We start from the raw sequence: 23,277 nt of genomic DNA on the forward strand, positions 1-23,277 counted from the left end.
AATTGTGGTAGAAAAAAATCGTTATGCTCGTTTCTTAAACAGCGTTTCTCAACAGCGGAATTTATTCACTTTACGCCTTGCGAGAGCAAAAAAATAGGAAGAAAGTTGAGCGAGAAATACACAATGGAAGTATTGCGTCAATGTCAAGGAGTAATTTGATGTACGGTTCATGATAAAGGCACTCATATTTAGTCGACAAGGATTCAATGTTCTAAGCACGCAGTGTTCTTGAGGGCACATATTATCTTTTACGAGTGCTATGCTCTCATTTTCGGTGAAAATTTTCCACTCTACAATAGAAATTGGTCCATATTCACTGTATAGAAAGGTGATCGCTGCATTCAAACTAAATAAAAAAATCGTTAGGTCCCGGTACTCGTTTCCGAGGAAAAAAAAAAGATGCTTTGTCTTTCGCAAGCCAAGCCGTTTAGAAAAGCCACCATTTTGTATATGACGTTGTGTATATGCACAGCGCGCTTATGACGCGAAATCGTGCGCAGTAGGGATGCGCAATGCAATTCTGAGAAACCACCTTAATCCCCACCCTTCAATTCATAGTAAGAATGATTTTTACAATGACTGTCCAATTTCTCGCGCGCTGATTGGCTCATTTTTATCAACAATAAGAGTACAGACGGATAAAATTTTGATTTATGCAAGCTTTCCAGTTCAACTTTCCGCTGTCGAACTGTCAACTTTTAACCAATAAGATTTGATTGACTTTTTTAAAATAGCCAATCAAAAAGCAAGAAGAGCCATTGACACGTTCGCGTCATTTTGAATAAAATTCACTTGTCTTTGTTTACGGCAAGTTTATGGCGTCTTTTCCCTCAGTTATTCCCGGCATTTGACCATTTTGCGGCTCGTGGTTCCAAAGCCACTTTGACAATGTTATGACGCAATTTATCATCACTAAGAGGACAGACCCATAGAAAACTGACATCAATTTGTTAAATAGAAACGCATACGTCATATGACGAAGTATGACGCGGTCTTTACATTTGAATTTCTTTGGAGCTAAGTATACTTGGAAACTTTTATTTCGTGTTTCTACAAAATATTAAATTAATTACATTACCTTTAGTAACGCTTTTGCGAGTGTTTTTATTACTCGTGAGCAATACATCTCGTATTTTTTATCGTTTGGGGAAGTCAGGAACACCGAAAAAGCTTGGAAATGACTCTCCTTCCGCTCTAGATTTTTATCCTCGTCCAGCATCTCGCATGGCTAAATTTGAACCATATAAAACAAAGAAATCCATGATCCATTGCTTTTCTATATCTTCCCCTAGTTTGTCAATACAAAAGTCAATAGCTATTAACTAATTGAATCAGAGCGTGCACATCATCTCCAGTTAAATGCGTTCTATAATCTGGGCTTATTTCTAATCTCCAGTAATAACAACTCCCAAAAATAACCTTTCCAATTCCCACCCTAAATAACACCATGGAGAGCACTTGAGACAAATGGAAATCCAACAATTGATATGTCTGCTGCAAAGTCTGGCAACCAGCCACTCTAAACGTCGTTAGAGTATCTAGATTCTTTCACTCTTTTCGCGTTTGTAAGAAATGTCTTGTCCTGTCCATACGTGCATTCCTGATTTCATCAACTGTCACGCTCAACCAGAGGCTTCTGAAGAACTAAACAGAGGGAAAAAGCTATTATTATTCACAGTTATTTGTACTGATAAAGCCTTAAAATGCACTGAAAGTGTTAAATAATTAAGTCAACACAGACGCTTCCGGCTCAGCAAATTCTTCGACGTATTCAAATATTTTGTTGATAGTCTGGAAACGCAGACGGATTCCCAGCGGTTGTCTGACGCCGCCGCTTGAAAAAACAGAGCCGGGAAAGAAGCCTACACCCATCTGTTGGTAGCTAGCGGTCTTGCGTGCGTGTGCTCCCCCAAAGTCAGTCTACACGCCAGTGTATTTTTTGGCAGCAACAATCTTTTCAGAATATTGCAGCCATCAGCTTTGACTTGCCAAATGTTTCATTTTGCTTTTGCAAGCTGCCAGTAACACGTATCAAACGTAAAGAACATGTTTGATAAAGAGATTTTTGAAAAAAGAACGTGTACTGCGAGGAGTTTAATATTGATGAAATAAGCATCTAAGATCGCTTCGTGGATCAGGCCTTCCACAGAGATTCAGTCGGAAGGAAGGCTCGTCTTTCCTTTCAGCCCAGCTTCCAAGCAAATCTCTGCAGGCTTTGGATCACCGGCGTTCTTTATAAAGGCCTAGCATCTGGTCACTCCACTCTAGTGTAGAGCCATTGCCACTGATGACATTGGTCATTTAACTTTGTATTATCCGCCTTCCGAGGAGTTCCGTCGTTCCCTTCTCATTCTTACTTACCTAACTGTTGTTGATAATGTCGATGAAGATGACGAGAAGTGTTTATTGAAGTCAATTCTTAGCAGCAGCTGAGCCAGGTGAGGACTTGCTTGATGACTCCGTACACTCGACAAGATTTGAAACAACAGGATTGTCTGTCTTTCGTAAGTCTGTAGAAAAGGAACAACGCTTCTAATTAGGAAAGAACTATTATACAGTAAGAATATTTTAATTAACAGGGGACATTTTATTACGGAAACACATTCATGTAAGTATCATCAAATGAACCTTTGTCTTCGAGCACGTTACCTTAGTAATATTCTCAATCTGTGTCAGTTCTCTGTGTGTTAGGCCAGCGCTGCCTGTCTGAAGAAGAAGCGAGCTGAATGACTGGCACAAGTTCAGGATTTCATCAAGGCAGTGTGAAACCTAACAATCGTAAGTAAAAGATGGATATTATTAATACATTAATGGAGAGAGGTATGACTTCAAATTACGCATTAACAAATATTTGTTATTTGCTGTACAGCCTAACTGCCTAAGTTGCTTGGGGCATAATATGTATCATGTCTTTAAACACAATCCTCGTTATTACATCTCTCAGTTAGTACGCGCGCTGTGATTGGTCAATTTAGCGGGCCGTATTCTACTGTACGGCCCGCTAAAATTTAAAGCTGTTTTTTGTTGCCAAAATGTTTCGTGATTTATCGCCAAAGTGTTCTTAACTTTTAATGCAAGTAAAAGTTTAAACAAAACAATTTTTTACTTCTTAAATTGTGCGAACGGCTTAAGAGTAACTTAACAACGATTTCTAATTGATTCGTTTTGCTTTTAACGTGCGTCAGAAATTTGAAACCGTTCCGCGTAAATAGAAATCGTTCCCGATCCGTCAGACACACAGTAGAGATATAATATCTTACTAACCTCGTCTTTTCGTTCCGTACTGTAAGTTACCGATCCTCGTTCATAAATCGATGGGAAAAAAACTCGGTCCATAACTAACAGTAAGGCCCCCGAAGTCGGTAAGAGGAAACAAGTTATGAGGCTAGAAACATTTTACATGAACTGAAAGCTGCGATCACAGTAGAGTATTTAAAATACAATTTTTCTGTGTTCTTGCTCCCTTCTTAATATGTTCAGTTCCTTAGTTAGTCGCGAACTCTAGAAGCCTTTTATATCGTTCTTTCCCGGTAGAGATCAGAGAGGTGTTTTCCGAGAATTGTTTGTAAACAGTTATTGTTTACACCTTGTAAAGAACAGACTAGTAAACAGGTTTTACCGGTTTCATGAGCAAGAATGACTGCGCCATCATGGTAGTAATAAAGTGATCATGTGCCAAACGGATTGATTCAAAGTCTCTTGTACTGTTGATCTTCTCCACCAACTGACTGTACTGTGCTTCTAGTACATCCACCTGTTGTAATCAAATCAAGACTAGAAATCATTTTGCTACAAAGAGGTTTGAGTTATCAACGAACTCACAACCAAAAGAGTACGTTTGGTAAAGCATGCAATGAATTTTTCAAGATTTCCTGGAATAAATACCCACTTTCAGTAAGTTCTTCTCGCTCACACAAAGCTAGAATAAGAAATATGTATGAACGTTCCTGGTCCTTTGCAGGTACTAACACTGATCCAGATTTGCAGCATTTTGTTTCTGCAATTACAATCCACTCCTTTTTTTGTAGGTAACTAAGTCCCAGATGCTGTGTCAAGAAACTACAACTTAAGTCGCCAAAAGTTTAAAAATAGACTGGCTTAAATTTTTGCGAGAAAAATTTGCATGAGGATGAATCCACGGTCAATTTTCACCATTCTTTTGGTGGAAAAATTGTTAAACGACCCCTGAAAATATTCAAAATAACGCACACAAAACTCTCACGAATGAAAGGCAGCATAGCATAGCTAAAACGCAGTCACAGATGTCTCTTAAATTACTTACCTGGAGGTAATACTGCAAATTATCTACCAGGAAAGCCATATGCATCCTTGCAAGCCAGATCTTTGTCATATTTGATAGTTGAGCAGTAGATAAGTGTTTAGTACCCATGTAAGCAGCCCAGACTCGCTGAAGATCCAGCTGAGTCCGTTTAACTTTCAACAAAAATCTAAAGAGGTTGTTATATCTACAGACAAAATAAAATGAGCATAAAATCGATGTCAATGTTATTTTTCAATATTTGTAATATACCAATTGATAATGAACTTTAAACTGCCCTCCTAGTATAAACTAGCCTCTGCCAAGCGTTCAGTTAGTTGTGGCGCAGCGCGAAAAAATCGGGGAGAAGCGTGGCGAGAGAAAGCTTCTCCCCTATTTTTTCGCTCGTCGCTTTTTGCACTGCGCCCCAACTAACTGAACGCCTGGCAGAGGCTAAGAATAAACTTGAAAATTCAGCTTTCTTCAAACAAGAGTTTTATAAACACCCACTAAGAGTTTAATCACTACCGGTAAAGCAGCTGGTTGTAAGTTTATTATAAAAGACAATCATGATACCCAGGGATAGAGTCGATAGAGGCTATGTCATTTCTACTCAGTAGTTCATGTGTCGTGATGAGACTTACTTTTCTAACACAGCAGGGTGGAATAGAATGTGTAATGGCCACTGGACATCATACTGAAGTTTAACACAGTCCCATCCACATACCACTACAACTGACTGCTCTGTAAAAGGAAAGCAATACTGCAATGGTTTGATTTAGCACCCTCCTTCCAGTAAGCAAACCCTTAACAAACTGCCCATCAGTTAAGCCAGTAATAAGTTTGCAGTAAGCTCCGCTATTTTAATAAACGCTTTAGTTTCAATTGACACACTTAACATGTCACCAATTAATTGAATTATTACAGTAATTCTAGACCCATGTAATTCAGTGGTATGAATGTTAATGTAAACTTTACTTGTAAAGTAATGTTAACCACAAGAGCTTTGTATTACTGTCCATCAGTATGTCTCAGCCACAGAGATGCTATTTCTTTATTGCGTAAGTGCATTACAAACATGCCAAGGAACTTGATACCATAAACAATGGACACTATTAACTACGTTGACTTGGTATCTTTATCAATTGTATCCTTATCTGACGCTAACAGTTTTTGGTTTGTGTCCACTAACCGCCCCACTTCGTTTTTGTGCTTTAGGGTTCGAGTCCGCTAACTGCCCCACTTTGCTCGCAGGGTGTGTCCGCTAACCACCCAATTACCTGTCCAGGGTGTGTCGCTACCACCCACTCTCCTTGCTATCCCAGGGAGCACCCAGTGTCCTTAGTCCCATTTACTGCCAGATTTGTCTCGTTTTTATTCATACAATATTATTAGAGAGTGAATTGTTGTTAACAAGATATAGTGTCATAGAATTTACCACGGTAGTAAAACAGAAGAAACTAACTCAAAAGTAAACATAAAATGTCCTCATCAATATTAGCTGTGCACACATTTGGTGTGCTCTGAAATCCTTTTCCAACATAGCCAGATGTCCTGTGTTGTGGAGAGATGTCCTTGCAACAAAAACATACACTACATGTACCTGTTGTTGTAGCTTTCTTCTTTTTCTCATGTTGAGTAATTTCTTTATCAACCATTACAGTGAACATAGAAGCAGCTTCATCATCATCAGGAAGAAACTGAGAAAGGGGATAACATAGAAAGATTTTAACCAGGATTTGCACTCTTACAATAAGCGTCCTTTCCCTAACAAACCCCCACCCACCTCTCAAGTTCATGATGACCCTTTATTTCAATAGGGTGCGTAATTACAGTCAAGACTGTAGTTTCCCTCATGGCCCTCTATATGAAACTAAGTTACAACATGACTAATTACAGGAAGTTTAAGCATTACAACATAGGAACTAAGCTACTAGAATGTTACAATAATAGGAACTCTCCCACACTTAGACTTGTGTTTCTGGGGGAAAAGAGACAGTGTTTTGTTTTATATTGAGAGCCCTTCCCTCTTATTCAAACATATATATCTGCTTCAAAGTAAATAATGGGTGGCATGAATTGATGTCAGGTTCAAACATTGCTCTAAGATAACATGTGCAGTTCAGCCTGTTCTCGTACATCTCATGCAACAATGAACATACCTTGCTAAGAACTTGCAGAAATGCTGCATTGGCATCTAAAAAAGAACAAATATGCAAATATATGTCAGAACATTAGTACGTCTTAAAACATGACACAGCTTAAGTAGCTAAAAGACATATCCCACCATGAGAGGTGTTATCTGATGGAGGCAGTTTAAGTAAACCTCTGGCATGTTCTATAAATGCTGAGAACAGTTCTCCTCTTCCCAGTAAGAAAAAGTCTTTCAAAATCTGCAAGAGAAGTTAAATTACACTTATATTGACCAGTTATTTATAGATTCCATGAAGCTGTGAAGATGTCTGTCTGTCTGTCTGTCTGTCTGTCCATCTGTTTGTCTGTCTGAGGAAGTCTAACACCTGTTACTATAAAGTTCTCATTCTGTTTCACATTTATCAGTTACTGATGGTGTAAAAAAACACCGAGATAACCGTAATTATTACATTTATTTTATTAACTATTCAGTTACAAGCTATCTATTCATCGTGTATCACCTGTAAATGTTTCAGTAGGTTCACCTCCTCAACAACAAGCTTCCAAAGATGCTAAATATAAGGAGAGGTAACAGAAAAAAACCTGAATATAAGTTTGTAGTACATTACAACAGTTACTGTATGTTTACTATATAACAATAGCGGGTTGTCGCTAAGCGCCAGCAGCCAGCGAAATTTGCTGGCTGAGAAAGATGTGATCACCGGCTGGATTTTGGTGGGCAATCACTTGGTAAAGGACAACAAACAGTTTTTAGGTTACGCAAATACAATCATTCAATATATCTGAACCATATCGAACCACCTAAATGAAAAGTTTGGAATAAATTCCAGACTACCTTGAGTAATGGTGCCAACAAGTAAAGTAATTGAAATAAAATCTCCTTTTGAGCACTTGCTTAGCATGTTGTCTTTCTGCATACTGTGTCCACCATCTTGTAAACACAAAACTTGGTAGCGCCGCATTCAAGGTGTTGCAAAAGATTGGGAACAAAAATTTTGTTTCAGGTCTCTTTGCAAAAAATGGTGACCAGCTCAATAAAAACCTTAGCCGAGAGATTCTTTAGTTAGCTACAACCCTGTAATTGTATACTTGGCTGTCACTTACCTGTTTTAGTACTCAACAAAACACTAAGGAAATTCAGTAAATGAAATAAATAATTTGATTCAGCCTTCTGATATATAAACCAGAAATTAACAGCGTATGTAGACAGAACAGATTAGATCTTCAGAATATTGACCAAAAAGAACAAGGTATGTCTGACAAGCTTATCTATTTTGGTTAATACTTCAAGCCACCTTGTCAGCAGAGTGCATTATTACAGTATTGTTAGATATGACATGATAATTTTAACATGATTTGTATACCATAAAATTCTGATAAGTGCTGCGCCCCCTGGCCAGTGCCCCAATAACAAGCCCAACCTGGATCTTAGCTATAAACTAAGATAAACCATAGGATACTTACCTCAGCAACACACAACCTGATCTTGTCGATTTCATTTTCAAACAACATTAAGTTAAACTTAGGCTGTTGTTGAAGTGAATATAAAGACTTGGTGAACTCAAGTTCTTTATCCTGAATAACAGAACCTGCAGAATAAGCAGAGGGTGTCTGCTGAGTTATTAAATAAGCTACCAAAAGATTACAAGTAAATGAAACATTTGAATTAGAATGAACATACTGCTGTAAACAGAATTTTTTGTTTTCTTGGATCCTTTAAACATTCCAACTGATTCACCAATAAACAAAACCTACAAGGAAACAAAATTAACACAAATTTAAAAGTTTATCCAGACAAAAATGGCAGCTACAGTAAAAAAACTTCACATAATTTATGTGTATGGGCACCTATGGACTTGAGGGATGGTGACCTACTTGCCTGAAAAAATAGCGTAAACCCGAATGTGTCAGTGTTGAAATCATGAAACAACCCCATTTAAATTGCTGAAAAATAATAACGACACACTTCTCACGTCTGATGAAACTCTTATAATTCCAAAAATAGTTATTTTGAAACCTCACATACTTTATGACCTCTATAAACGGTCTAACCAATCTTGTAAAATCAGTAACCATGAATAGGCATGAAAGTTAGGTGCAAACCGCAGCAGATGCCAGTGATTGGCAGATCAAAAGCAGAGTCATTCAAGTGTTTCTAAATAAATGTGCTGCAGAAGTTAGACTACTCAAGACGAGCATCTCAATATACTCAAGACGCTCAAAGTACCAACTCTCTGAAGAAACAACTGGGCAGTCTAATCACACAAGGACTGTATTTTTTACAGGTTTTGGAAATCATGCCTACAGCATTATTTTGGAATGTTTTCTCCTAAGTGGTGTTGCCTGAATCATAAAAATTTTTTCCTGCAAAATCACACAATTTCCAAAACTTGACAAGCTGCCATGCCCCCTGCCCCCACAACCCACATGCCAATGAAACTTTAAAAACAAATTTTTGCAGTGAGGAAAATTAAAAATCAAGCTTGTGATTGAAATTAACAAAGATAATAAGGAATATCAACCAGCAAAAGTTTAGGTAAGTAGCCCTGAGAAAATAACTAAATCGTAATTTGTATGCCAGTGGAACACTAGTTCCCACACAAAATTTGTTACCTTATCAGCCACTCTTGTGGGAATATAAGATGGCAGCATTTCTGCATTTATTCTAAACTGCCATTGAGCAGGTGTTTGCTTCTTTGCTTCACCTTCCTGCAAAAAAATGAGAGAAATTTCAATTCTCATGAGTTACTGAGACTTTCAATGACATGCAAATGCTGCACAATCAACAGTTTTGTGTTTTGTTGCTGTCAATATCTTACAAAACCTCTCAGGAAACAGAACTTTACATCAAGGGGTTCAAAAGGTCACATCTGTGGGTGTGTGACTGGTAGATTTTGATCCATTTTTTGGTGCCTTATTTCTACGTTCATTGGTTGTTGCCATAATTGCACTTTTTGGCTGCCAAAAATGCAATGTTTGTTACATGTTGGTTATGTAGACCACTCTCTTAAGTTAAGATAAATAAATAAATAAATAAATAAATAAATAAATAAATAAGTAAGTAAGTAAGTAAGTAAGTAAATAATAACATTGTTAAGATGCCAGTTTCTCATTTCCTGACCAGTTCACATCAATTCCTTACCAATATTTCTGCTAGCTGCCTTCCTGTTATTCCAGGTATTCCCAGGTCATTGCTGCTACTTGACACATCATCATCTGTCGTATTCACTGTCTGGTCGTCAGCAGCAGTGACCTCCTTGATAAAGAACTCATTGTGTTTATCAATGTGAATTCCATAGAGGACCCAGGCACTGAGTTGCTTATACATTACACCATGACACACAAAAAGGATTCTGAACAAAAGAAAATGAAACCAAAAAGCTCATCAAGTTAGTTTGCACATTTGTGGTACCATATCATTTTTAGTGCAGAGTACACTATTGGGATGGTTTAGGGGGCTACTGTTCAGTAAGGCACTAACACAATAAGATGTAAACTTTAATGTTTGTTTAATTAATTTCAAGTAATCAGTTAGCCTTGCGGGAAGGGGGCTGGGTGGGGTAACTATAGGTACCTGTGTGCATTACCCAAAACGTGACATACTTACATTGCTTTCTTTGATAACTTGACAAAAATATATATATATATATATATATGGTTTTGCAAATCTCATGCTATCACTGTGGTGCTATTCTCTTAAGAACAAAAGAAATTCGCTCCAAACGCATGCACAGATTAGTTAGCGTCAAAGTTGACTATATCTTAGCATTCTCGTCCCCAGAGGCCATGCTCCTTTTGGTCAGCTCCAAGAATCGCGACCTCTGGGAAGGTCCAATTTTTTTAGCATGCGCAGAGTAATCGTTTTGTATTCTCAGCCAGTCAGATTTGTCAGACTTGACTCTAAGCATGTGCATTTTATAATAAAATTTGGAATACTATATCCTCAGAATTTAGATCTGAATTACCTTTCTAAAGCATCCCTCACATCAGGGATACCACAATTACAACTTTGGTGCAAAATGTCCAGGATTTGACATCCTGAGGCCTGAGGATGAAACACATCATGGTCAACAGTCAGCAATTACTATTTAGTTTCTTGAGCTCCACAGGTCATACTCTTGGGATTAGCAGATTAAGCAGTTCCAGAAGAACTTTACAGCTCTTCTTATGTCACTTGATCATTCTATCGACTTGATCATTCTATCGACTTAACTCATCTTACATGATTCAATCCCATAAGAATCAAATCAAATTTGGTTTTAACATTTCTCACCCTCCCTCCCTTGGAGAAGGGCTTTTACTTGTTATTTGCAAATAAACTAGGGTCACTCCTTGTGTCTTGCCATCATATACCCTGGCCTTTATCTTGTCCGATCCAAACTGTGCTGTGCTGGGGAGATAAGAAAACCTCTGCCAATACTCTTACAACTTCTATTCCCACATTAGTGGGGGAATAAGAAACGGCTTTTAGTTTGTGTGCCTATCATGAAGTCACATCAAACCTGCCACAGGGCTCTGTCCCCCTCAATTACGCCATATTGTTGTTTACGTATTTTGTTGTTGTTACCTTTTTCCTGGTTGTGTTACATTCTTCACTTAGTTTGAACAATGGAATAGTGACATTAAATTGCACTTCTCAGCAAACGTGTACTGCAAGCTCACAATAAAATTCAACACAATATTGATATACCTTACTAGCTTGAATCTGCTCAATAACTGTCCAAAGTGCAGGAAACAAAACTTGATACTGAAAAGGAACAAAATTTATTAACATGATCCATCAAAATATAATCGTCATGATCAGTGCTCGTTTGCAAACATGACGTCAACATATTTACTACACAATTCTAATTCAATTAATAATGTTTCATTAATAAAACTAATTTTTTCAACAGACCTGTTCCAGGCTGTGTTCAAGATAAGTCAGGGGTACCTTGGGATCTTCAAGAATCTAGTATGGTTTTAAGAAAATTAAAATGAAAAAATGTAATTATTGCTACCAAAATAAAGTGAGCACTACTTTTTTCCAAAAATGTATACACTCAGGCTACATATACTTTGCAAAGATCACAATAATCTCTTGAACAAGGTTACTCACGATGCCTCTAAAATGTTCAGCTTTCTTCAAAGATTTTAACGAAATCCGATAGGAAATCAAGCAATTTAAGTTTTGAGGGGACAAAAACCTGGTACCAGAATAATTGGTTATTTTACAATCCTTTTTACATTTTCTTAAAGCTAAAGATACAAATAGTTGCCTGAAGTAACTCCGAAAACAATTTCCCATGGGAACTTCAGAGTTCAGAGATATTATACAAAGGTAAAATTTCATTATCAGTTTCATTTCACCAGTACTTTCAAGTGTTTCATACAAAGTTCAAAATTTGTTTTCAACATTTGGTGTTGTTAGAATTGTTTTTGAGAAGATATTCATACAGTCACACAGAAGTTTGTGATACAATGTAAATAATGTTGGTACAAAGTTTTTGTCCACTTGTCATTCAAACTTCAGGTGGATTCCTTTCTAATTTATCATTAATATTTTCGAAAACTTTTATAAATCTGCAGGTTTGTAACACAACCAAAAAATATTTAAATCAGAAATTTTCTTACTACAATATCAATTGTTTCTCAACATACATGTTGTTAATGTAGGTCAATTTGTTCATTAGGTCAGAATGATCTCAACCTACATTAATTTATGTCAAAGGGAACCGGGGGCTGGGACCATTAACTTATTAGACCAACAAATTTGAGTAAATTTGCAGCGATTGCTCACCTGGCCTAGTGAAGAGGAATGTGGACTACAAAGTCAGAGATAAGGTGTTCAAATCTAGGTGAGTACAAAATAAAAAAGTGATCGGGGTGAGGGGGTAGGTTTAGGGGAGGGAGGTTGATATGGGATGCTGGCAGGGCAGGGTAGGATTAGGAACTGAGGGGGGGTAACAAATAATATTAATCTGGCTTGAACTCATTCAGACCTAAAGTTTCAATGAAAGGTCGTTTTTTAATGTTACTATCCTGCTAAACAGATATATAGCAAAATTGCCATCTGAAGGTTTAACCATAGCAATGCACTCTCATTTATTTAAGATTATTTACTAATCACTAAAAAGTAATATAATAATTATAGGTACAGTAGTTGGTATAAAGTAGATGACAAACCTGTTTTTGCTAAAAGACTAATAACAGATAAATTATTACCTGTTTTTCTAAATCAATCAGACATTTCCTGTAGGAATCAAGAACTTGATCCAACCCAATGCAGAATGCCTGGATGTACAAACCAAACAGCTCCTGTTGTATTGTTCCTAGAAGCAGTAAAATTTCCAAATATCCAGAACGTTTGCACAGAAGGCTAAAATACATTATAAATTAATATGATTGTTTATACAAATGAGCTATAAGAATGAATGTTACAATAATAGCCATAAAAGATAGAGCATCATTTAAATATGATACTCAAAGAGAAGCTTCATAAAACATATTTACATGTAACATCATAATAAAATAAAAACAGCTAAAATCAGTTCCATTAAAGATTATAATTTAAAGATCATATGGGAACCAAAACCAGTGTATGTTTGAACAATATATGACAGAACTAAGTGTCTGAAAACCAAGGCTATACTGAATAAAAATTTGCTGTGCATCAATAATTTCATTTTAGAGTAAGAGTAGTAAGAGTTCCCAAACATTACACATTACACATGACGATATACAACTGTATACTAGTTATGCAACAATTATTTGTCCACAAGCATGCGTTGGATGTGAGGTGATAGATAGCCAACTGGGCAAGTAGCGCCGAGTTGGCTAAATCATCTTATATCCAACAGGCATGAGTGGAATAATTGTTTTACTAAAAATGCCCCCCTCCCCCCCCCCCCAAAAAAAATTAATTAAAGAAAATAATAGTTATAAAGAAAACTAATAAAACTAAAATGAAAAATACCACATGTATGCTTACCATATTTGTAGAGCATGGTATAATGGCCCATAACCCATGATGGCTAAGCCAACGAAAACTCTCAAATTGCATTATCCAATGATCCAGTTCTTTATAACATGAATTTTCTTGCCATGCACATTATTTATATTTCTTGTAGAGGTAAACAGCTTCTGAGTTAATTAAATAACATTTAATAATGAATACATCAATGCAAAATTTCCACAGTTTACTCACCATTATCTCTTATAACAGGAGAAACTTCTGAATACTTTCTGCAAAATGTCTGAAACTTTCTGAAGTAGGATCCAAGTTTGCAAATTCTATTTAGGAGATCAACCTCACTTCCATGGATAAATGGCAAGTCAGCGGCAACCTTAAAAGTCAATCATAATTATCTACAGAATCAGAAGTTTATAAACGCTTGGTAAGATCTTATGTACTTATAAATGATAAGTCATAAGGGGAATGGAATTTAGCTAAAAACTTACAGCAATATAATGTCAGCCTGTAATGGGGACTTTTGATCATCAATTATTTTTTTGTTCAAATACCCTAAACTGTACAAAGCCTGAGTGAATGAGAGTTCCAGCCTAAATAACTATATTTCTGGAATTCATTTTTAATTACTAATCAAGAAAACAGTGACCCCATAAAAAGAAAAGACTTGTTGCTTATTCCAATTCCAAAATTCCAAAATTCACAAATTAAGCTTAAGCTAAGTTTGAAAAAAAAAAAATCGCAGATTAAGAAGGTGACTGCCTTCTCAAGACTTCCGGAAACAAGATGGTAATATAATTATTGTTTTAAATTTTGATATTAGTGGAATTATTTCTTCAAGACATTGAGGTCATTCAGCGATCAGTTGACAGGTGAGCGGTCATTTGAAATATATTTAAATTACTCTTGTGTGAGTATGTTTCTTCACTTCAATTTGAATATTCATGAACATTGACCTTTTTCCATTGTCCAAATATACAAATGTATTTTAGATATTCAAAAGTGAAATAAATTACCAGATCAGACTTGACTTGCATTTGTTTACTTAGTAATCATAATCGTATTGTTTGGACTGTAAACTTATTATATATTGGAGATTTAGACAATGGTTTCTTTGCTATGTTTTTAAAAAATCAATATTGTTAACAATACATTAATGTGATGTTTGAATATGTCCTATTTGAATTTGTTACGCCATTAATATGATCAGAATTATTAAAAACTGAATCACTGGGTAGTTCAATTCGAGTTTTCATTGCCTTAGCCATCATGATCATGGTGTATCAGCAACTGTACCATGCTCTACAAATATGGTAAGCAGATGTGTAATTTTTGGGGGTGTTAGTATTGCTATTTTATTTTAGTTTAGTTTTCTATATTTTGTGGGCACTTTTAAGAAAACAATTATCCTGGTCACTCTTTCTTGCTGGATATGAGATGATTATTATTTATAGCCAGCTTGGTGCTATGTGCCTTATGGGCTATCTATCATCTCATATTCAACATGCCTTCATGGAATAAGTGTTAATTATCTGTAGACTTCATAACAAGAGCTAGGTTTTCTTGGGAATCCACTCAATTTACAGCTGCTATTGTGATTCTGCTTTACTATAGTAAACTTGTAACTTTTTGATTGATTTATTGAATGACTGAAAGATACCTACACTCTAGTAACAAAAAATATAACTTTCAGACAGTCACAAAATTAGGGAATACATTTACAATACAGCAGCATCTTATTTACCAGGGTCTGAAATTGTGACCAGCTGGTCGCCAATGCGACTGAAAATTTAGCATTGGCGACCAGAATTTCAAAGCCAGTCGCCTACTGGCGACTAACTTTTAGCGTCGTGGCAATGTTTTGACCATGGCTCAAGGAATTAAATCGACAAATTTCACGTTTGATTTTGACAAGAAACTTACCTCTAGTCTTGTCAAAGTTTTTTCCTAATATAAAATAATTAAGATAAAAAATAAAGGTATGATTGTCATTAAATGACTTTCAAAAACGTTGTAATTTGCGCACTGAAATCAAAATTTAGCGACCACCATGTTTTCAGCAGTTTCATCTTACAGCAATACCATTGGCGCAGTGTGTAAATAGATGCTTTCCTTTCGCAATTGAATAGTCAATGAACCGTCATGTTTCCTGGCGCTCTACAAACTTTCCAAAATGTTTTGCAGTCTGGTGATCAAGAAAACACAAAAAACTTCATTCAAGACTTGGACATAGCGTGGGCTTCTAAACCAGTGGAAGTCGATCTTGCGACATTATCCTAAGACAATCTCAGTACAAGTTTAGTTCCAGAGGATATTTGCAGTCAACCTTGAGGCTTCGTTCGCTTCGTACTGGTGTGTCAAAAGGAAGTGGCTTCTTGTTAAGTTTCCAAACTAAAAGAGCTCTCTATCCAACAAAAACTCCTTTTCAATGTAATCTACATGCTAATTTAATGCCTTTCAATGTAACTGTTCCTTACAAAATAATCTAATCGTGACTTGTTGTTTGGTTATCACGCAAATTGCTAATTAAAACAAACAATGCCCCAAGTTGGCGTTAATGGGGGAGCACTGCCTTGCGTTAGGTGTGCGACTTCCGGAGATTGCGTGAAACAAGAACCTCACTTATCTCCCCAGCACTACGAACTGACTGCAAGACAGCACGTGCTGGATCGGACAAGAGTATTGGTAGCGGGCGATATTCATAGGCAACGTAGCCAAGACGCTTGGGGGAAGTCGCTGCGCAGACTTAACCGCACCACACAGGAGTGACCCAAGTTTATTAGAATAAGAAATAGCAAACCAACCTCTTCTCCAAAGGGAGGGAGGGAGGGAAAATTTTTAACAATAGTATAGCAAGTGCTAACTGCGCTGTACAACAGAACACCAAAGTGAACTCTGAACAGTTTGTTTGAGCTTTTATAGCTACACGCTTGTCTGCTGGGAAGGCCAGTAGAAAGAGCTGTACTACCGGACAGCTTAGCATTACACGTGTATACTCTTAGCCATGAATAGTGCTTTAATATTTTTGGCCAATGCTATCGATCGTTATAATATGCTAGAGGTAACAAAGCCATAATGTTTGAGCTAGAATACAATGTATCTCAGAGTCTGCTTGGCCTTGGGAGCTTGCCTACACAATAGCTTAATTGAAAACAACGCCGCCATGAAAGGCTTACTGATTACAAGCATCACATTCCATTAACTATATTTTACTGACGTGACAGTAAAATTGCATTATACATGCACGTCTGATGAGAACATTTTAAAAACTTAACATTTATGTATTTCGTTATGAAACAAAAATTTTATGAACCACTTTTTGGCGACCGAATTCTTTCATTTGGTGACTGAAAAAAATTTTTCAGTCGCCACTTGGCGCCTGCATAAAAAAGTTAATTTCGGACCCTGTTTACTATATCGTAACTACTAGTAGGATAAAATAACAAGTATAACATGTAAGCCGCACATGTACGCATTGCAGAGCTATTTTTGACTAGGCAAAATTTTGCATTTTCTTAGCCTGAAATGTCAGCCATCACCTGTCCTCAGCCTAATCCCTGTGCAAGACACTCCCAACTGCTGAGTGTTATAATTTTGTCTCATGGCGTCACTTACTGTTCCTGATCTCAAAAGTAATTTCTGATTGGTTTACAGTTTGTGCAGGATAGATACAAGTTTCTTATTGGTTAAAAAGAGATCAGGGCTGTCGGATTACTTGTGATTGTTGCCAGCAAAGGCATCAGTTAATAATAATGTTATAAGTCTTTTAGTATCATGTTCAACTGCTCTGCCACAGGCCTGGCTAGAGCTGCCATAAACACTCTTAAATAACTGTTGTCTGCTTCTTCCAACCTGATCCCTTAGGTAGACATTTTAAGTTAACGAAAAATGTTATGTAGACATACCCAATTTGCTTTTTAGGAAGTCCAGATAATTATCTGTTACACAGTTCCATTGTTTATTTCTAGTAGCTGAGGTGTAATTTACTTTGCCATATCTGGTTTTCAGTTTGTTCTTTTACATAATTTTCTCAAATGAATTTCTTTTCTTTCTTAGTGCAATACATCATCTGAGAGCTGAAAAAGTAACATTTCTATTTAAAATGGAACAAAAAACAACTCTGTGCTGCATTGTGGGAAAAAAGAAAAGAATTCACGCCGTGTACTAGGGTTGGTGAGAGTGAACACTGCTTCATCCAGTTTCCAGCAGTGTATGGATTGAAGTTCAAAAGGAAATGAGTAAACAGCAATTTCTCAGTTTCATATTAGGAGTCAAGAACAACACTATATCTTAATGGAGGACATCACTTAATGCCGAATGTGATAGCCCACATTAACGTAAAAATGCAAGATGTTTGTTTGAAAATATGTCACTGGATGGAATTATAACACTCAGCATTCAGGCATCTCTCACCCATGGATTAGGTTGTGGACAGGTGATGACTGACATTTTAAGCTAGCATTTTCTTTGTTTGCAAAAAGTCTGCTTTACAGGTTTTCAGTTTTCTTTGCATGAATGTTTAAACATAGCCAATTTCTTATTCCTAAAATTTTGAGGTAGGTTTTAAGAAAAACTTCATTCAGGGTTCGTACCCTTTTTCAGAAAGAAATTTCCAGGACTTTTCCAGGACTCAGATTGATTTTTCCAGGACTCTAAAATTCACATTAACCCTTTCATTCGCATTATCTTAATGTTAATTCTCCTTACTGTCTGCCATACGTTTCATGTTTTTTTACTTGAGTTTAACAGATTTCCAGAACTTTCCAGGGCCAGTAGCCTTTTTCCAGGACTTTCCAGTCCTGGTAAATGCCACAATAAATTCCAGGACTTTCCAGGTTTTCCAGGACCCATACAAACCCTGTTCATTGAACTTACTGGTGCCCAGTCTCTCCCAGACACTTGGTCATTCATTTTGGATAAATATTAGGGTTTAAATTGTTCAAGAACCACATATAATGGTAAAAGGATTAAGAAAACAGTAATTAGTGAGAGGAGAAACATCTTGAAACAATTTTCAAACAAGTTGAAAGTTGGGTTGACATAGTCCATCAAAACCGTAGTAAGACACCTTATTAAGGACAGTGCCTACTTTTGTTAGTGCGCACACGTTCTGCGCATCACGCAAGGCATGGTTTAAGTGCCACGTGTGCGCTGGGTTGACATGATGCAATCAACTATGCTACCAAGTACACGACTAAATTGAAAGCAAAATTTTCCTACTGTGACCAAATCAAGTTTAATGAACCTGTACTTAAACCAGGAACACCAGAACAGCAGCATATCGCTTACCACTAACTGTTAACGTCTTCCAGCTGAAAAACTAGCTGTTATCTGTCGAAAATTATACTGAAATCCAACTGTAAACATGTACCTGCAGATGGTGTAGTGCACGCGCAAAACAAGTGCAAGATACGCAAATGTTTTACTTACTGGAGAGGTGACAGGAAAAAATGTAACAGGCACTGTAAAAAGTTTAAAAAAGGATCAATAACCTTAAAAAATGCGTGGTTACCCCTATATTTTATGTTATGAAATGGAAGTGGCAAGCCTATTCAGCAGGTGATTAGTTTCTGGTTGTGAGGAAAAGATATTTAGACTGTATTTTAGCTGAAACAGAGGAAGGCTGTCAGAGACGCTAAAAGTGCTGTTGCAACGATTTTGTTATTAAAAACATACCAAAAATGGTTTTTATGTTGCCATTTACCATGTAGTTTTCAGAACTTTATAAGTGTGTTTGATTTTCTATATGTAAAGGCAAATTCTAAAGAAAGCTGTGAAGAAATATCCTCTCCTTCTATTTTCAGAAAAATGCTGATGTCAGCATTTTTGTTGAGATTCAAGGCTAATTATCTCGAAAAAATGCGTGGCTACCCTCTTTTTTTCTTTGTGAATTCCGATAGCCCTTGCAAAGATCTACTTTTTACGCAAGGTCCTAGCCTGGCGCAAAAACCTTTGTATTTAGTGGGCACCGTCCTTAAATATTTCAAAGCTACTGTAAGATTGGCGCCAAAAGGTTGTAAGCTTACATTCAGCTGCGAACACACCTGAAGTCCTGCAAATTCTTTGTGCACAAATGCACCACCAGAATATCCAGATAACGCCAAAAGAAGCTCGTGTAACATCTTTTACAAGTCTTCAGAAAAACAAATCGCGAATCGATATAACGATGAACGAAATGTCCGCCATCTTCTTCAATATAGCGCATGTGTGGTGTCCAGTCCCTTGAGTTAAGTCCTCATAATGCAGCTGGAGCCCCTCGCTCACTCTCTTTCCGTCGCTTGTTTTGCCCTTCTCGTTACAGAGAAGACGAACGATGAAGGTAAAAATAAATAATATTGGGCTCATTATTATAGAGAAATGCGTACATAAATGTAAACAATGATTATCCTTGTCTCTATTTATGACTTGTGTAAGAAGGGATGGGGTTTTTTGACTCTAGATTTTCTAGATTGAATTTGGGGATGGATTGAATTTATGGCACCTGGCAGCCAGCCGTGATTTGGCCGTAGTATTGAGATCGCTGGATGACATCAGTTCCCTTAGGTGTCTTCTTTCAACGAACTGTGACTTCAAAGGAAATACCATGTCCCCGGATTGTAAAATAAGAAACTAGGACGAACTCTAGAACAGTGTTGTACCTCTCCCGTTTTGTGGTTTGTTATGAATGTTACATGTGGACAGTTATCAGTCGGCTTGAACTGGACTAGAGATCACTGTGTAGAGTATCTTTAGTTTGGTGTCATGATCTGACCCAGTTAGGCTTATGTCGAACCTTGCATGAAACACTGACCTCAATTTCTTATCCCACAACTGATAAAAATTATGCTGTGCTTTGGGAGATAAGCTTAATTTATTTTTTGCCAAGAGTTGTAAACTTAATGTACAATTCTTCGTCGATTTCTACAAATCTTAGTTAAAGTCGTTAAATAAAAAAATGCATTGCAAATCCAAGGTTGACCTACACTGTGAAACAATTTGTCAGTGTCATGGTGTTTACACATATCATTGTTGTGATATTCAAGTCAGTATCTCAATGATCCGATTTAGCACCTCCTCCAAGATGCACCCCTTTGAACTGAAAAGCACCCACATTCAAATTAGCACCCCTTCTATTTTAAGTGCCCCTATAAAAGGGTTCCTGCTATTTTCTTCAATTGCAATGCCATCAGAGTACATTGAGACCATCTGTGGTTTATCTTCATCTCAAAACATTCCCACACTACTCTCCTATGTGTCCTGGCTGTTATTTCTATCTAAGGGCACAATTTCTACTAACAAAAGATCTCTCTTGTTTTACACACTTTGGTATTTATGTCCAGTCCAAAAGAATTTGGCACATATCCCTGATAAGTGATCTTTCTCCAAAGAACACCCTTCCTTCATGTCTCAAGATAGAACAGCCACCCAGCATGCTAAATCAAATCATTACAGAAATTGTTTGTCGAAAATGGTTTTGAATTACTTATTAGCTGGTATAATTTGTTGAACATGATGGATGCAGTGCTGCTCTCAACTACATGGTTTTTGTAGTTGTTTTATCTTTAGGATGTTTTTTAATCTTGCTGAGCTATGCGTGAGATAGTCAACCAAATTGTGTGTCTCATAGTGTTTTTATTTCTTGTTTTGTAGCTCAATATTTCCTACCCAGCTAGTGGGTGCCAGAAGCTGATTGAAGTTGATGATGAAAAAAAGCTGTAAGTGTTTTTCAGCACATTGCCCCAGTTGGAATAATCATTAATTGCTTTACCAGATGTTCAGTGTGCTCAAAATCAAGGGTAATAATCTTTGATGCAAGGCACTTGCAGCAAAGCTTACAGTTTATGGGTGTTCTAACAGTCTTGGCTGGTTACTCAGATAGCTGGTGCTCCACTGGGACCAACCAGTTCAAACACGACCTGTCAACATAACACATGTCCTGGTGGAATACTTTCCAACTATTTTCATTTCAAACAGTTGATACCCATTTTTAGACCTTTTTCTATTGGTATCAACTGTTTTCAGTTTGGATTAATCATTGAATATAGAGGAACCATTTCATTTGAAAATGGTTGGAAAAGTTTGCTGTTAAGAAACTTCAACCAAGTTTGTTGCTGATGAAAAAGGTGATCAACCAAACCAGCTAAAAAGTTTACTTCCCCATTACAACACGAGAAACCCAGATAGCCAAAGTAGTTCATACATATTGAACTCATTTACTTTGTGGAGCAATAGAATACTTGTGGGTCCACAAAGGTTATTGTTTCTATACAGCACTACAAAATTTATGCAGATCTAATATATCTATAATTTCCAGCCTGTATATGCAGTTGAACCTGTATATAACAACCCTACATCAAGTGGCTAGTTTTCAAAGTCCTGATTTTTTGCTCATACAAACACTGTGCTTGTTACCTGTATTAGGTGGCCACTTCTATTAAGTGGCCAGAGCCACCCTGTAGCAGTCCTATGTTCTGCTTTCTTGATTATTTTTACCTGTGTTAAGTGGCCACCCTTGAAAACTAAGCTACATGTCATTTTGTGTGGTATTTTATTGTTTAAAATGCAATCCATCATCGCTATAAAGAAATAACATGTATAAAGCCACCGTAAGCTGATCATCAGCCGTTAAGTATCGTTAATGTTTTTCAGATGTCTGTAATTTGATGAAGTACAGTACCACATCACGAACGTAAAATCATTTTCATTTTGAATATGCTCCACTCTTTACACCGTTAATTTTGACATTAGACCACGTCCAGTGAGTATTTTTGGTGATCCTGAGACATTTATTAAGCGTCCACCTGTATTGAGTGGCCAGTTCCTTGAGTCCTGAAGGTGGCCTTTACATACTGGTTCGACTGTATTCAGAAGTTCAGTTTGTCATAATTTGCTATACAGGAATCAAAGATACACCGTATGAATGATAATATTATCATAACTGAATTAACACATTCTAATATTTATTTTGCAGCCGTAACTTCTTTGACAAGCGTATTTCTGCTGAATGCAGTGCTGAATGTCTTGGGGAGGAGTGGAAGGTGAGTTAAATTAATTGGCATTTTTAGGGTACAAGTACAAGATACAGGTTTCTTTGCACCCTGTATTTCAGGTCTGACGTTGCCTCTTTTCATGCCATCTGCAGGTGTATCAACAGAATGGGTCTCTTATCTTGCTCGTCTAACCACTACGGTGCTAACTGATTGAATTTGCTTCATTGCAGGGTTATGTGGTGAGAATCTCTGGAGGAAATGACAAACAGGGATTCCCCATGAAGCAAGGAGTCATGACAAATGGCCGTGTGCGTCTTCTGCTCTCCAAGGGTCACTCCTGCTACAGGCCACGTAGAACTGGTGAACGTAAGCGAAAGTCTGTGCGTGGCTGTATTGTAGATGCTCAACTCAGTGTGCTGAATTTGGTCATCATCAAGAAAGGTGACAATGATATTCCCGGGTTGACAGACACCACTGTGCCACGCCGTCTTGGGCCTAAGAGAGTTGGCAAGATCAGGAAGATGTTTAACCTGTCCAAGGAAGATGATGTCCGGCAGTATGTCATCAGGAGAACACTCCCAGAGAAAGAGGGCAAGAAGCCCAAGACGAAGGCTCCCAAGATCCAGCGTCTGGTCACTCCTCTAGTGCTGCAGCGCAAGCGCAAAATCTTGGCCCTGAAGAAAATGAGAGCACAGAAAGCTAAGCAGGAGTATGCTGAGTACACAAGGCTTCTGGCCAAGAGAGCTAAAGAGGCAAAGGAGAAACGTCATGAAATGCTGAAGAAAAAGCGTGCTTCCTCAAGTCACCGGGAGTCAGTGAGCAGTGCAAAATGAGTTCTGTATAAATTTTGAAACATCCAATAAAGGTGTGCAGAACATTGAAGTTGTTGGGCTATTTCTTTCCAAGAGTGAAGTTATTATCATTGGCTTGTTTCGTGTGTGAGAGCA

At 37.3% G+C, this 23,277-nt stretch overlaps 2 protein-coding genes across 2 annotated transcripts; one reads left to right on the forward strand and one right to left on the reverse strand.

Moving 5' to 3' along the window:
* Window positions 1-102: 102 nt before the first annotated feature.
* LOC145460407 (gamma-tubulin complex component 4-like) lies at window positions 103-19,574 on the reverse strand. Its single transcript, XM_081445191.1, has 20 exons — window positions 19,406-19,574; window positions 13,599-13,737; window positions 12,617-12,723; window positions 11,310-11,363; window positions 11,103-11,159; window positions 10,378-10,457; window positions 9,555-9,765; window positions 9,026-9,121; window positions 8,094-8,163; window positions 7,877-8,001; window positions 6,913-6,963; window positions 6,546-6,651; window positions 6,421-6,455; window positions 5,862-5,958; window positions 4,903-5,002; window positions 4,283-4,466; window positions 3,620-3,754; window positions 2,650-2,769; window positions 2,362-2,510; window positions 103-1,644 (listed from the first exon to the last, which is right to left on the reverse strand). The coding sequence occupies exons 1-20, from the start codon at window positions 19,481-19,483 to the stop codon at window positions 1,623-1,625; spliced, it is 2,016 nt and encodes a 671-aa protein (XP_081301317.1). The 5' UTR covers window positions 19,484-19,574; the 3' UTR covers window positions 103-1,622.
* A 46-nt stretch (window positions 19,575-19,620) lies between these two features.
* On the forward strand, window positions 19,621-23,208 carry LOC145460591 (small ribosomal subunit protein eS6-like). The gene is made up of 4 exons (XM_081445456.1): window positions 19,621-19,680; window positions 20,991-21,055; window positions 22,312-22,378; window positions 22,561-23,208. The coding sequence occupies exons 1-4, from the start codon at window positions 19,675-19,677 to the stop codon at window positions 23,161-23,163; spliced, it is 741 nt and encodes a 246-aa protein (XP_081301582.1). The 5' UTR covers window positions 19,621-19,674; the 3' UTR covers window positions 23,164-23,208.
* Window positions 23,209-23,277: the final 69 nt, after the last annotated feature.

This window comes from Orbicella franksi, chromosome 1 (assembly GCF_964199315.1).
Source record: "Orbicella franksi chromosome 1, jaOrbFran1.1, whole genome shotgun sequence".
Classification (NCBI taxonomy): Eukaryota; Metazoa; Cnidaria; class Anthozoa; order Scleractinia; family Merulinidae; genus Orbicella; species Orbicella franksi.